General features: G+C 48.5%; 1 protein-coding gene across 1 annotated transcript in view; it reads right to left on the bottom strand.

Annotated features, from left to right (window-relative positions):
- LOC144605563 (T-lymphocyte surface antigen Ly-9-like) overlaps positions 1-15,906 on the bottom strand; it is a 29,777-nt gene that overhangs the window by 12,591 nt on the left and 1,280 nt on the right. The window contains exons 2-3 of the mRNA XM_078420977.1: positions 4,104-4,245; positions 1,544-1,861 (exon numbers count right to left, since the gene is read on the bottom strand). Coding sequence (XP_078277103.1) covers positions 1,544-1,861; positions 4,104-4,245 — 460 coding nt within the window. The remainder of the gene's footprint in view (positions 1-1,543; positions 1,862-4,103; positions 4,246-15,906) is intronic.

Below are 15,906 nucleotides of genomic sequence, written 5' to 3'. Positions count from 1 at the left end.
ACCCCTCTGCCCACCTGTCTGTCTTTTCGATAGGTCGTATACCCCTGAATATTCAGCTCCCAGCCCTAGTCCTCTTGCAGCCATGTTTGTAATTCGCACAATATCATACTTGCCTATATCTAACTGAGCCTCAAACTCATCCACTTTATTTTTTATACTTCGCGCATTCAAATACAACCTTTAACTTCGGTATTCACCTCCCCTCTCACACTGGTCACTATTGGCCCTGACCTTACTCTCTTATACCTTCTCAAACTTTCCTTCCCATTAATTTGGGAGTCTTTTGCAACTTTTCCTGTATTCATTTCCCCTTTAACTCCATCTTTATATTCCCAATTTGTCAACCCCTCCCCCCCATTATTTAGTTTAAACCCACACGTGTAGCACTAGCAAACCTGCCTTCCAGAACGTTGGTCCCCCTCCAGTTAAGATGTAACCCATCCATTTCGTACAGGTCACCCCTACCACAGAAGAGATCCCAGTGGTCTATAAATCTAAATCCCTGCTCCCTGTACCAGCCTCTCAGCCATACATTCCGATCCCCTATCTCTCTGTGCCTGTCCTCACCAGCACGAGGTACAGGAAGCAATCCAGAGATAACCACCCAGGAAATCCTGCTCTTCAGTCTTCCTAACTCTCTAAACTCACGTTGCACAACCTCCTTCCTCTTCCTCCCGACCTCGTTCGTGCCCACATGCACAACTACTTCTGGCTGTTCACTTTCCCTCTCGAGGATGTTCTGAAGTCGGTCCGTGACATCTTGAACCCTGGCACCAGGGAGGCAACAGACCATCCTCGAGTCTCGCCTGCCGCCACAGAATCTCCTGTCCGCACCTTGGACAATGGAGTCACCCACTACTATGGCTCTGTCCGACATCGCTCTCGCCGGTCGAGTCTCATTGCCAGGATTGGAGCCACCGACCTGGAAGCATCTTCTTCCCGACAGCTCCCAAGAGGGTGTACCTGTTTTCATTAGGCACAGCCACCGGGGTCTCCTACACTCCACGTTTACTCCTCTTTCTCACAGTCACCCACTTTCGCTCTTCCTGAATCCTTGGAGTGACAACCTCACTATAGGTCCTGTCCAGGAAACTCGTTTACCCGAATGGCCCTGAGGTCATCCAGCTGCTTCTCCAGTTCCACAACACGTTCATTCAGGAGCTGCACCTGGACACAATTCCTGCATGTGTACTTCGCAGAAGCTCCAGCGATGTCCCTGACTTCCCACATCCTGCAAGAAACACACTGACCAACCTGCCTGCCATTTCTTCAGTGACAAAAATCACATTTCAACCAAGTGCAGCCTCCTTCCCTCAGCCTTCTCGCCGAAGTCTCTTGAGCCAAAGACTCACACTTTACCTCCCAAGGCAGGAAGAAGGTGGAAATTCCCTTCCCCGTGGAGCAATGGGAATGTGGGAACCGTTGACAGTTCGATCCTTCACCCTTCAGTAAACTGTGGATCGCACAGGATCTGCCATCACCCATTAATTAGGGGGGTTCAGGAGCCGGTGAAACCTGGGGCCTCTGCGGCAGTCTCACTCACCGTACACCTCCAGTCGGACTTTCGCCAGTGTTTCAGATCCTGTACTTGTAACAACATTCACCTCGTAATCACCAGCGTCCTCTCTCCGTAGATCACGGATTTCCAGACTGAAGTTCCCGCGGTGAAGAGTGACCCGTCCCGTGTAATTGGTGTCATAGTATTTAATGTTCCCATTCGAGTACTTCGCTATGACGGTTTTGGGTGATGTCTGCCTCCACTCAACGTTGCCATCGTCCGGTGCGACTGTGATCCCAGCAGGTAAGGAGACCGAGTGTCCCCGAGCTCCGGTCACGGTGCCAGCGGCGGCCCCAGTCCCAGCTGAGGAGACAAGAGAGGCAGTCAGCAGGAGAGCTCAGTGACTGGAGGAGGAATCGGAGCTGGGAGAATCACAGAGCACAGGAGCAGGCCATGCGGCCCATCGTCTGGCTCCCGGCTCTGTGAGAGACCGGCCAACAGTTCCTACATCGCACAGCAAACCCACGTGGGGGTGGGGGGGGACAGAATGAAGACTCTCTACACCCGGGGCTGAGGAAGAAAGTTACAGCCTGCAGCCAGATATAGATGGACGGGTCAGGGGGTACAGTCAGACAAGGCAAATGGACCCGGCCTGAGAAAGAAGGGGGATGGGGTGAGTTTGGAGAGAGTGAACATGGTGGAGGAACGGGATAAATGGGAGGGTAGGAGTGGTATGGGGAGGGGACATGGAGCAGACCCTTGGAGTGCACTTACACAGATCCCCGAAGGAGGAAGTAAGGACAGGTGGGTGACTGAATACCACACAAGAAACTGGATCAAAAGGTGAGAGCACACACAATCCAGGGGAAATTGGCAAATCGGATGCAAAATTATCGAGGTGATTGGAGGCAGAAGGAGGGTTAGGGGGGAGAGATAGATCAGCCATGATTGAATGGCGGAGTAGACTTTGATGGGCCGAATGGCTTAATTCTGCTCTTATCACATGAATTTAAGATATCGGTGGGGGTTTTGTTTTGTTATTGGAATCTATATTCTGCTATAATCTTTGACACCATCCTCACTGTGTGCAACTCCACCAACATAAAACATTATATATAATATTAATCACCCAATAAAGATCCAACACAGATCCTTCTGGAACTCTATTAGTCACAGACCTCCAGCTAGAATAACACTTTTCCCCCACAACCTTCTGCCTTCTATGTGTGAGCCAGTTCTGAATCTGAATGTCCAAGTCAACGTGGAGCCTATGAATCTTCAAACAGGCCCTTCAGCCCAGTGCTAGAGAACTACCTGGCTTGGCACCTCTCAATTCCAATCACCAACCATTTGCTAGTGAAAGGGCTCTTCATTTATTGTGTCTGAAGAAGTGTCTCGACCCGAAACATCACCCATTCCTTCTCTCCTGAGATGCTGCCTGACCCGCTGAGTTACTCCAGCTTTTTGTGATACCTTCATTTATTGTGTATTTCCAACCTTGTTTTGCCTCTCCAAACATCTCACCTCACACCTCTCTGTAAACTTCATTTCCCTGCCCAGCTGACCAGATTTTTCCTCCCCAGTTCTTCCTTCTTCTCCTCACTGTCAACAACACACAATTTTTGAACTTCTACAAATTGATCGCTCTCTCTCTCTCTCTCTCTCTCTCTCTCTCTCTCTCTCTCTCTCTCTCTCTCTCTCTCTCTCTCTCTCTCTCTCTCTCTCTCTCCCCCCCTTTCTCTCTCTCCCCCTCTCTCTCTCCCCCTCCTCCTCCTCCGTGTGTGTGTGTGTGTGTGTGTGTGTGTGTGTATGTGTGTGTGTGTGTGTGTGCGTGTGCGCGCGTGTGTGTGTCTGTCTCTGCTGTGTTGTGACATTCTGTTATTAGACAGTTCACTTGGAGTAGGAGTTCATTACTTTTATCCATCAGAGAGCTGATGGTCTGAATGCCCAGAGCCCTGTGGAAGTCAGAAGCTGTTGTCAGGGTGCAATGAGCTGGTTCTGACAGGGAGGGTGGGAGGGTGTTTGGTCAAACATTGCACCAAATTGTGGCAGGAAGTGGGTCAGGCTCAGAACACTTCACTGAACAAGAAGTATGTGAAGCAAAAAAATAGAACTGGACTGCGGATGTGGCGAGCGTAGTGGCAAGGATGGAGGGGGAGGTTGTTGAAGGGAGGGAGGGAGGGAGGGAGAGAGAGAGGGAGGGAGAGAGATAGCCAGGCACAAATGGCAATCCAATGTTAACTACAGAGAGGTTTGTAGAGATGTCAGGAACCAGCAGAGAAAGTAGCAGAGCTGGAGAAAGAGAAAGTGGCAGAGCTGGAGAAAGAGGCACAGAAACAGGGACAGAGAGAGAAGGAGCGTTTGGATAGAGAGAGAGATGAAGAGAGATAACATCAGCAGAATGTAAGAGGGACTGTGAATGACAGAGTGAGGGACAGAATAAGAGACCAGTGTGCCCCACCTTTATGACAGTGTGGCAGCATTTGGGCTACCACAAAGCCAGGAAATGTCCACAATGGGTTGAATGGCCTTTATATGCACTGAAAATCTGCACAAGCCTCACACACATCTATAACCAGAGATGATCATTAATATCTGAACTTACCTGCACAGACAGTAATGAGGGACACCCAGAGCAGGGAGGGGATCCTCCTCAATGAAAGATGCCACATCTTGAAGTGATGTTTCAGTGCTGCGAGATTTAAAATAAGTGAAAAGATCAGGAACTGACTCGTCCTCAAACCCGCCTGTGATAGGGTAATAGGCAGCATGTTCTACGTGTGACAGAGGACACGTACAGAGAAGAAACACATTGCACTGACCTCTTCCGTACCAGCATTCTGACTCGTTTGGTTTTTCATTTTGTTTTAATTAGAATCTCCATCTCAGTCTCTATGCATCGGTTGCTCTCTCAGTCTCATGGACCCTATTTTTGTGACTCTCTACATCATTGCATGTTTCTCTCCATATACAGTCCTATTCTGTGCTCTCTGTCTCTCCCTGTTTCTTTTTTCTCCCAGTCCCAGTCCCTTTCTCTCTCTCTCTCTCTCTCTCTCTCTCTCTCTCTCTCTCTCTCTCTCTCTCTCTCTCTCTCTCTCTCTCTCTCTCTCTCTCTCTCTCTCTCTCTCTCTCTCTCTCTCTCTCTCTCTCTCTCTCTCTCTCTCTCTCTCTCTCTCTATCTCTCTCTTCTCTCTCTCTCTCTCTCTCTCTCTCTCTCTCTCTCTCTCTCTCTCTCTCCTCTCTCTCTCTCTCTCCCTCTCTCTCTCTCTCCCTCTCCCTCTCCCTCTCCCTCTCTCTCTCCCTCTCTCTCCCCCTCTCTCTCCTCTCCCTCTCCCTCTCCCTCTCTCTCTCTCTCTCTCTCTCTCTCTCTCTCTCTCTCTCTCTCTTCTCTCTCTCTCTCTCTCTCTCTCTCTCTCTCTCTCTCTCTCTCTCTCTCTCTCTCTCTCTCTCTCTCTCTCTCCCCCTCCCTCTCTCTCTCCTCTCTCTCTCCCTCTCTCCCTCCCTCCTCTCCCTCCCTCCCTCTCCTCCCTCCCTCTCTCTCCCTCCCTCTCTCTCCCTCCCTCTCTCTCCCTCCCTCTCTCTCCCTCCCTCTCTCTCTTTTATTTTTCCTCATTTAGTCCCTGTCAGTTTTAGCTTGGATGCTGTGGAATCGGTATGGGTAGAACTGCGAAATAGCCAAGGGCAAAAAACGCTTGTTAGAGTTGTATAAAGACCACCAAGGTTGGGGATAGCATCAAGCAGGAAATTAGGGATGTATGGAGCAAAGGTACAGTGGTTATCATGGGTGACTTTAATCTATATATAGATTGGGCCAACCAAATTTGTAACAGTGCTGAGGAGGAGGTTTTGCTGGAATATATACGGGATGGGTTTTTAAACCAATATGTACAGGAACTGACTAGAGGGCAGGGCATCCTAGACTGGGTATTGTGTAATGAGGAAGGACCTTGTTGTGCAAGGCTGCTTGGGCAACAGTGACCATAATATGGTGGAATACTGCATTCGGATGGAGAGTGACACGGTTAATTTAGAGACTTGGGTCCTGAACTTGAATAAAGGAGACTTTGAAGGTATGAGACAGGAATTGGCTAGGATAGACTGGTAAATTATACGTAAAGGGTTGACAGTGGAGATGCAATGGTGAAGATTTAAAGACTGCATGGATGAACTCCAGAAATTGTTCATCCCTGTCTGGCAAAAAAATAAAACTGGGAAGGTGGCTCAACCGTGGCTGACGAGGGAAGTCAAGGATAGCGTTAAAGTCAAGGAAGAGGCATATACATTGGCCAGAAGAATCGCAAACTGGAGGACTGGGAGAAATTTAGAACTTAACAGAGGAGGACAAAGAGGTTAATTAAGAGGGGGAAGAAAGAGCTTGAAAGAAAGCTTGCAGGGAAAATAAAAACTAACTGTAAAAGTTCCTATAGCTATGTAAAAAGGAAAAGATTAGTGAAGACGAATGTAGGTCCCCTACAGTCAGAGACAGGTGATTTTATAATGGGAAACAAGGAAATGGTAGAACAGTTAAACGAGTACTTTAGTTCTCTCTTCACTAAGGAAGACACAATTCTGTGGCAGTGAATTAAAGTGGTGTTGGATAAACTTGGTCTGCTGCCTCGTTCTTGGACGGACAGCTCAGTGTCCGCTACAACACAAACAATCCCCCGGAAATACTAGGGGACTGAGGATCTAGTGGGAGGGGGAACTGAAGGGAATCCACATTAGTCAGAAAATGGTGTTAGGTAAACTGTTGGGACTGAAGGCAGATATATCCCTAGGGCCTGATGGTCAACATCCCAGAGTTCTCAAGGAGGTGACCCTAGAAATTGTGATACATTGGTGATCATTTTTCAATGTTCTCTCGACTCTGGATCAGATCCAATGTAACTCCACTTTTTAAGAAAGGCGGGAGAGAGAAAATGGGGAATTAAAGACGTGTTAGCCTTACATCGGTAGTGGGGAAGATGCTTGAGTCGGTTATTAAAGATGTTATAGCAGCACATTTGGAAAGCAGTGACAGGATTGGTCAAAGTCAGCATGGATTTATGAAGGGGAAATAATGCTTGACTAATCTTTTGCAATTTTTTGAGGATGTAACACGTAGAATGGATAAGGGAGAGCCAGTGGATAAGGTGTATCTGGACTTTCAAAAAGCCTTGACAAGGTCTCGCACAAGAGATTAGTGTGCAAAATTACTCATGGTATTGGGGGTAGGGTATTGACATGGATAGAGAACTGGTTGGCAGACAGGAAGCAAAGAGTAGGAATTAACGGGTCCTTTTCAGAATGGCAGGCAGTGACTAGTGGCAAGGCTCGGTGCTGGGACCCCAGCAGTTTACAATATATATTAACAATTTAGATGAGGGAATTAAATGTAACATCTCTCAGTTTGCGGATGACACAAAGCTGGGTGGCAGTGTGAACTGTGAGGAGGTTGCTATGAGGTTGCAGGGTGACTTGGATAGGCTGGGTGAGTGGGCAGAAACATGGTAAATGCAGTATAATGTAGATAAATGTGAGGTTATCCACTTTGGTGGCAAGAACTGGAAGGCAGATTATTATCTGAATGATATAAGAAAATAACTGCAGATGCTGGTACAAATCGATTTATTCACAAAATGCTGGAGTAACTCAGCAGGTCAGGCAGCGTCACGGGAGAGAAGGAATGGGCGACGTTTTGGGTCGAGACCCTTCTTCAGACGGGTCTGAATGATGTCAGATTAGGAGAAGGGGGATGCAACGAGACCTGGGTGTGCTTGTACATCAGTCACTGAAAGTAAGCAAGCAGGTACAGCAGGCAATGAAGAAAGGCAATGGCATGTTGCCTTCATTACGAGAGGATTTGAGTTGAGCAAGGAGGTCCTACTGCAGTTGTACAGGGCCCTGGCGAGACCACCCCTGGAGTATTGTGTGCAAGTTTGGTCTCCTAATTTGAGGAAGGACATTATTGCGATTGAGGGAGTGCAGCGTAGGTTCACCAGGCTAATTCCCGGGATGGCGGGACAGACGTATGATGAAAGAATGGGTCGACTGGGCTTGTATTCGCTGGAATTTAGAAGGATGAGAGGGGATCTTATAGAAACATATAAAATTCTTAGAGGATTAGACAGGGTAGATGCAGGAAAAATGTTCCCGATGTTCGAGGAGTCCAGAATCAGGGGGTCACAGTTTAAGAATAAGGGGTAGGCCATTTAGGATTGAGATGAGGAAAAACCTTTTCACCCAGAGAGTTGTGAATCTGTGGAATTCTCTGCCACAGAAGGCAGTGGAGGCCAGTTCACTGGATGTTTTCAAGAGAGAGTTTGATTTAGCTCTTAGGGCTAAGGGAATTAAGGGATGTGGGGAAAAAGCCGGAACGGGGTACTGATTTTGGATGATCAGCCATGATCATATTGAATGGCGGAGCTGGCTCGAAGGGCCGAATGGCCTACTCCTGCACCTATTTTCTATGTTTCAATGAAACACTAGTGAAAGGTGCCCACTTGATAACCTCAATGATATAGTGGCATCTACATGTCTAGTTTTAGTTGTCCTATAGTTCAACTGTATAAAGGTGTTTTAGTTTCTCATGTGGCATTGGGATTGGGTTTCTTCGTTAAATATTTAGCTTGTGTGTTTGTCAACATGTAGATAGCTTATTACTGAATATGAAGTTAGTTATTGTCCTCAAGCATAAGTGTGTATAGGTAGTTTAGATACTACTTTAGCACTGGGCTTGGTTTTCTTGGTTGAGTGTTTATCCTCGTGTTATTGTACATTGTATTTTAAAGTAATTAAGATCTCACCCATAAGTTTATAAGTTATAGGAGCAGAATTAAGCCATTTGGCCCATCAAGTTTACTCTGCCATGCAATCATGGCTGATCTATCTTTTCCTCTCTAACCCATTCTCCTGCCTTCTCCCCATAACCTTTGGCACCCTTACTGATCAAGAACCTGTCAATCTCTGCTTTAAAATACCCAATGATTTGGCCTCCACAACCATCTGAGGCAATGAATTCCACAGATTCACCACCATCTGACAAAAGAAATTACCCCTCATCTCCTTTCTAAAGGTACTTCCTTTTATTCTAAGGCTGTGATCTCTGGTCCTAGATTCGCCTACCAGTGGAAACATCCTCTCCACATCCACTTTATCCAGGCCTTTCACTATTCGGTAAGTTTCAATGAGATCCCCCTTATCCTTCTAAAATCCAACGAGCAGGCCATCCTTCAACTCAGTGGATATCTTCTTATTTTTGACCCACTGACATGCAGAGGCACATAGACCTATTCTACAGGGGAATCTTCTGCTTCCATAACGCTGTCCTCTTGGTCAATTTCCTCGGGCCTTTGCAAAAGCCTGGGGCCAAAGGCTCTTGCTCCTTCAGGGTCTCACTTCGAGGTGATTCTTCTTCGGACTCACTTTCCTTCCAATCAGACGCTTCTCTCACCCCAGCATTACCTTTCCCTGGGATTTGATATGATATTGTTTTTAATTCTCATCATCATATCGCCTTTTAATGTGTCGACTCCGTCATTTGCTGTGGTTCCACAATTCATACAGCTTCCCTAGTCATGGCCTAGTGGGATAATAAGCACCTATAGACTATTCGACTGCACACATTCACCCTGGCCAGCACTGAAACCTGCACATGATCAGGAGGGAAGACCCAGTTTCTGCTCCTTGACCTTAGTTGAGATTGGTTAACTCAACCCAAATTTGGAATTGAACTGTGAACACCCTGAGCCAAGGCAAGGCAAGTTTATTTATATAGCACATTTCAGCAACAAGGCAATTTAAAGTATTAAAGAGCAGTTAAAAGCAATTAAAAACTGTCATTAAAGAGATTAGAAAATAAAAACAAGCTAAAATACAATAAGACAGGTATAAAATACAAAATTAAAAGTTACAGTGCAGTGTAAGAAATGAATAATTATTTGATTTAATAAAAGGCAGCGTCAAACAGAATAGTCTTCAGCCTCAATTTAAAAGAACTGAGGTGTGAGTAATGAAGATATTTTTATCCCCAAGTACATGGACCCACTCCTTGCCATGCCTGCATGTAAATGTGTGTGGAGGTGGAGCAGTACACATGTATTCATGTGCTGCAAACATTTAAGATGTGACTATCTTTGCACATATCTTTGGTTCCTTCTCATCCAAACAAAACCCACAGGAGAGAGATCAAAAAGTTAAGGAGCTGCATTGTACAGTACAGACCAGAAAATGATTCATAGCGTTGTACAAAAGAGGAACTCCACACAATGAGTCAGTGCATGTTCCTGGTAGAGCATCCAGTTAAGTGCATTCCCTGCAGCCTTGCAAGTTATTCTTGTGTCTGATCACCTCCCTTTCTGAGGACATTGATTTTATCCCCAAATGGTCGTGAGATCTAGATGTTGGCAGCTGTCTGAGCAACTGTTTTAGAACTGAAGAGAAGGTTGAAATAGGTACAGGTACCTAGCTGCCACAAAAACCATCTCCCTTTCTCCCACCACCGCATCCCCCAGGTTCCCAAGTGCACGATTCACAAAAATACAAGTAAAATAGCGAATTAGAGGATCTAACAAAATGATACTGTTCAATTCAGGGGATTTAACTAGAAAAGTAGAAGGATTATATTTCAGTCTTATGGGACATTGATCAGATATATCTAGAGTAGAATATTGATGTCATCTAGGAAATTATGTTGCAGCACTGGAAGTAACTCAGAGAAGGTTTACCAGTCTGAAAGGTGGAATAGGTGAGTTCTCCTGAGGAAAAGTTGAACTGATTCCACCTGCCCACATCCACGCCCCCAGTTGATGCCACCCATCACCTACCAGCCCTTGCTTGCACGCCCCCCTCTCTCACTTTGCTTCAGGAGTGATAGGTAGAAAGGTAAAAGAGGATGGGAAACTGAAATAATGCAGTACACAGGAATGCTCTGGGATAGCTCTTCCAATGTGACCACATGGGTAGAACTTAGAAATAAGAAAATAGCTGTCAGTTTTGTGACATAATATTACAGGACTCCCAACAATCAGCTGGAGATAGACGAGCAGATAAAAGGACAAATATTGAACAAATCACAGATGTGTAAAGGATTATAGTTGTGGAGGATTTTAATTTCCCCAATAATGACTTGGATTGCCAGAATGTGAAGAATTTCATTAGGATAGTTTTAGAAGGGATTCCACTGGAATTAATGCTGGGCAATGAAGTCGAGTAAGTGGTGGAAGTGTCAGCGAAGGAGCATTTTAAGAAGAGCGATCAAACTTATTCAAGTTCCAAGCTGGTTATGCAGAGAGGTAGGAATGGTCTGCATGTTTGACTCCTAAATTGGGCAAGGTTGGTTTAAATAACTTAAGGCAGGATCTGGTAAAGGAGCTTGGGACCAGTAAGTTTCAGGTAAAATGACATCCTATGGCGAGTCTGAAGGCTTGTACTTTGTTCAAGAAGTTTATTGCGGTAGCAATATTCAGTTACAAAGGATAACAACCGAGATCGCAGACGACCATTAACTCAAACTATTCACATCGAAGTCCTCTTCCTACTGTGGTTTTGGGCGCCAAAACCACCACGTGACCTTGCTGGCCAATCCGAGGGTTCGACTCTCAGGACCAATCCCTATGGTCGCTACATGACCCCCCGCCCCAGAACCCGAGGTACGGAATCTAGCAGGGAGCCGGATTTCGCGACCAGAACAAGTAAGGAGAGGGGCTGCCGGAACCACAGGAGCAGGAGGTCCCGGGTCGGAGGGAATTGCAGGAGGACGGCCCCGTCGAGGCGGTTGACTGACCAGGACAGGACGGTCCTGATCCAAGTGGGCAGGTTTGAGCCTGGACACAGAGACGAGCTCTCTCCTGCCCCCAACATCTAAGGTGAAAGTGACCGTTCCTTTACGCAACACACGGAACGGTCCTTCATAGACCCTCTGCAACGGGGAACGATGGGCATCCCGCCGCAGAAACACGAATTCACAGTCCTTCAAGGCTGGCGGTTCATGCACCATGGAACACCCGTGACGTGAAGTAGGAACCGGAGCTAGGGAACCCACTCGCGCCCGGAGGGATGCTAAAACCGACAGAACCGAGGGCTGCTGTCCAGAGGACTCTTGAAGGAAATCCCCGGGCACTCTGAGTGGCGAGCCATATACCAGTTCCGCAGATGAAGTTCCGAGATCCTGCTTAGGAGCAGTACGGATGCCCAGAAGGACCCAGGGCAGCTGATCCACCCAATCAGGGCCGTCCAGCCGCGCACTGAGAGCAGACTTAAGTTGTCGGTGAAACCTCTCTACGAGCCCATTAGCCTGTGGGTGGTACGTCGTGGTCTACTGCAACCTGGAACCGTACAGCTCCGCAAGCGTAGCCCAAAGGGCAGAGGTGAACTGGGGCCCCTGGTCGGTGGTGATGACGGACGGAACGCCTAAACGGGCCACCCAATGGAGGGCCAGGGCCCAGGCACAAGAGGCGGCGGAGATGTCGGACAACGGGAAGGCCTCCGGCCAACGGGTAAATCTGTCAACCACCGTGGGTAGGTGAGTGTAGCCCCTAGAGGAAATAGGGGCTAGCAAGCGGCTACTTGCTTCCGCAGGCCATGCCACACAAATCTAGCGGTCACTAAGGCGGAGAAGGAGCGAATGGACGGGTGCGCCAGCCCATGAATGGCATCAAACACCCGACGCTGAAGGGCAGCCGGCACCACCGGCCTAGGGCGGGGGAGGGAAATATCACACCAGACTTTTGTACCCGCAGGCCCACAAGCCACGTGGGCCAACTTCAACCCCGAAGTGGTGGATTGATATGCTGAGGCGGTGTCTGCCAGGCGCTGTGCCACCGCAAGCTCCTAGAAATCCACCTCGAATTCCACCGCTGAAATTGGGGAAATGGCTGGCCGGGACAGGGCATCAGCAACTGCATTAAGCTTACCCGCGACGTGGCGAACATCCGTGGTAAACTCTGAGATGGAAGTCAGGTGCCGCTGCTGGCGGGCCGACACTTTCGAAAAAGCAAAAGTCAGCGGTTTATGATCAGTAAAGGCCACGAACGGGCAGCCTTCTAGAAAATACCTAAAGTGGCGGACAGCTAAATAGAGAGCCAGAAGCTCCCGGTCAAAGGCGCTATACTTCAGCTCAGCCGGATTAAGCTGTCGGCTGAAAAACGCCAAGGGCTGCCAACTGCCATCAACATGCTGTTCCAAGACCCCTCCCACCGCCACGTCCGACGCATCGACCATCAGGGCCGTGGGGGCGGAGGTGCTTGGGTGGACGAGCATGGTGGCGTTTGCCAGAGCCACTTTAGCTGCCTCAAAGGCCGTCTCGGCCGCAGCGGACCACTCTAATTCAACAGGTTTGCCCGCGAGACACTGGAAGAGCGGACGTATGATCCGTGCTGCTGCCGACACGAACCTGTGGTAGAAATTCACCATCCCTACAAACTCCTGCAACCCCTTTACCGTGGTGGGCCGCGGAAAGGCACGAACTGCCTCCACTTTTTCCGGCAAAGGAGTGGCACCGGCCGAGGTGATCCGGTGACCTAGGAAATCAATAGAGGAGAGACCAAATTGACACTTTGAGGGGTGAATGATTAGCCCGTGGTCTTGAAGCCGCTGGAACACGGTCCGTAAATGGACCAGATGTTCTTGCTCCGAGCGACTGGCGACCAGGATATCATCCAAATAAATAAAAACAAAAGACAATTCTCGACCGACATGGTCCATAAGCCTCTGGAAAGCCTGCGCCGCGTTTTTCAAACCGAAAGGCATACGCAACCATTCGAACAACCCGAACGGAGTGATCGTGGCAGTCTTTTGTACGTCTTCCGGATGCACAGGAATCTGGTGGTACCCCCGCACCAAATCAATTTTGGAAAACACCGTAGCACCTTCCAGACTAGACGAGAAGTCCTGGATGTGCGGTATGGGGTAGCGGTCTGCAGTGGTGACGGCGTTAAGACGCCGGTAATCTCCACATGGTCTCCACCCCCCAGATGCTTTGGAGACCATATGCAACGGAGAGGCCCACGGGCTGTCGGAACGACGGACAATGCCCATTTGTTCCATCTTCTGGAATTCTTCACGCGCCACCATTAGTTTGTCCGGCGGCAATCTCCGGGCCCGAGCGAAAACGGGGGGCCCCTCGGTGGAAATATAATGGACAACGCCATGCTTTGCAGAAGGAGCGTCAAAACGCTGAATGAGCAGCTCCGGAAACTCAGCCAGGACCGCAGCATACGGGCCGGAGGCCGCGACTACGGCCTGGACAGTCGGGCTGGGCGGGGTGGCAGGCGGTGGAGCAGCGGGCTCATCGCTGCTAGCGGAGGATCGAAGGCCTTTACCTCGGCCACTAACGAAAAGGCCCAGAGAAAATCTGCACCCAGGATCGCCTGACCGACTTCCGCGATGATAAACGACCATTCGTACGTGCAGGTACCGAAAGACAGAGACATTGCCCGCGTACCATACGTGCGGATGGTGCTACCGTTGACCGCGATGAGGGTAGGCCCTCTCTTACCCGATCGAGCTTCGAGATCGGTCGGCGATACGATGCTTACTATGGCTCCCGTATCGACTAAGAACTCTGTGTCTGTGAATCGATCTCTGACGCAGAGGCGTCGGTTCTGGCCAATCGCAACTGCCTCTATGTACGATCGGCCAAGGCATTTCCCGAGAAAGTGCAAGGTGAGCGGCAGTTGCAGGCTTCTCCACCCTATCTCAGATGATAATAACACCAGCCGGGCTTGTGCGGATCCTTTTGGCGGGGTTTCGGAGAAATGGCGGGTGTCATGGCGCCATCTTGGTGTCGCAGCGGGCTGCCCGATGGTGCCGAGACTCTGTTGATCGAACTGTACTTTCGCGATTTCGACGCCATGAGCGCATCAGCTTTCTCCGCGCATGCCACGGGGTCCTCGAAAGAACAATCCGTGAGCATAAGCCTAACGTTTTCTGGAAGTTGCTCCCGGAATGCCTGCTCAAACATGAGGCAATCCTTGTGCCCGCCTGCCAGCGCCAACATTTCGGCCATGAGGACGGACGGCAGCCGATCTCCGAGATCTGGTAGATGCATAAGCCTCTCGGCTCGATCATGCCTACTAAATCCGAAGGTTCGAAGCATGATTACCGTCAGCGCTTCGTACTTGCCGTCTGCAGGAGGGGAGGTGATGAACTGCATCACCCGCGCGGACGTCTCAGGCGGTAGGGCACTGACCAGGTAATAATATTTAGTCTCATCCACCGAGATGCCTCTCAGATGGAACTGCGCTTCGGCATGCGCAAACCAAAGGTGTGGTTGGTGCACCCAAAATGGAGGAAGATGAACGCTGACCGCGTTTAGCTGCGGTACGCCGGGCGTTAGAACTGGAGCAGGGGCATCTTGTCCCTGCATGGTAGGTAATCGGCTAGATCACGCCGGGGTCACCAATATGGCGAGTCTGAAGGCTTGTACTTTGTTAAAGAAGTTAATTGCGGTAGCAATATTCAGTTACAAAGGATAACAACCGAGATCGCAGACGACCATTAACTCAAACTATTCACATCAAAGTCCTCTTCCTACTGACTGGTTTTGGGCGCCAAAACCACCACGTGACCTTGCTGGCCAATCCGAGGGTTCGACTCTCAGGACCAATCCCTATGGTCGCTACAATCCAATAAGTGGGAGCCTTTTTAAAGGGAAGAAGTGAGAGTTCAGGACTAACAAGTTTTGATGAAGGTGAAAGATAAGGATAGCATGGTTAGAGAATCCTGGGTGACAAATGTTGTGGTGCAGAGGAGCTGATGAAGAAAAAGAGAGGCATATGACAGGATTAGGCAACTAAAAGTAACAGGGTCTTGTGAGGGACTTAGGAGTGTAGAAAACTATTGTAAAAGAAATTGGGAGTGCAAAAACAGGCCTTGAAATATCATTGACAGACAGGATTGAGGTGAAACCGAAGAGGTTTTCTATTAAGAGCATCATACTAGCAAATTGTATATGTAGCTGGGGGGTGTAAGCATGGTCCTAAATAAATACCTCTCACCCATACTTACAGAGGAGAAGGACATGATAGATAAAAAGCCAGAGCAAGGGATGGTGATGTTCAGGAGCATGTTAGTAATAGAAAGGAGGAGGTGCTAGATGTTTTGTGTTACATAAAGACATACAGATTCCCAGAGCCACATGAGATTTACCCCAGGCTGCTGTGGAATACAAAGGTGGAGACTCCATGTCCCCAATGGACATTTTACATCTTCATTAAACCACAGGTGAAATACCAGATGAATGGAGGATAGTAAATGTTGTTCCTTTATTAAGAAGCTCAACAGATAACCACTGGCCAGTCAGTGGAAGAGAAACAATTGGGAAAATGTCTAAGCAACAGGATATATTTTCACTTAGGATGATGGGGATTGGTCAGGTATAATCAGCATGGCTTTGTTCATGTAAAATCATTCTCACAAATATGACTGAA

This window comes from Rhinoraja longicauda, chromosome 24 (genome assembly GCF_053455715.1).
Source record: "Rhinoraja longicauda isolate Sanriku21f chromosome 24, sRhiLon1.1, whole genome shotgun sequence".
Classification (NCBI taxonomy): Eukaryota; Metazoa; Chordata; class Chondrichthyes; order Rajiformes; family Arhynchobatidae; genus Rhinoraja; species Rhinoraja longicauda.
This window is presented reverse-complemented; position numbering and strand designations above follow the sequence as displayed.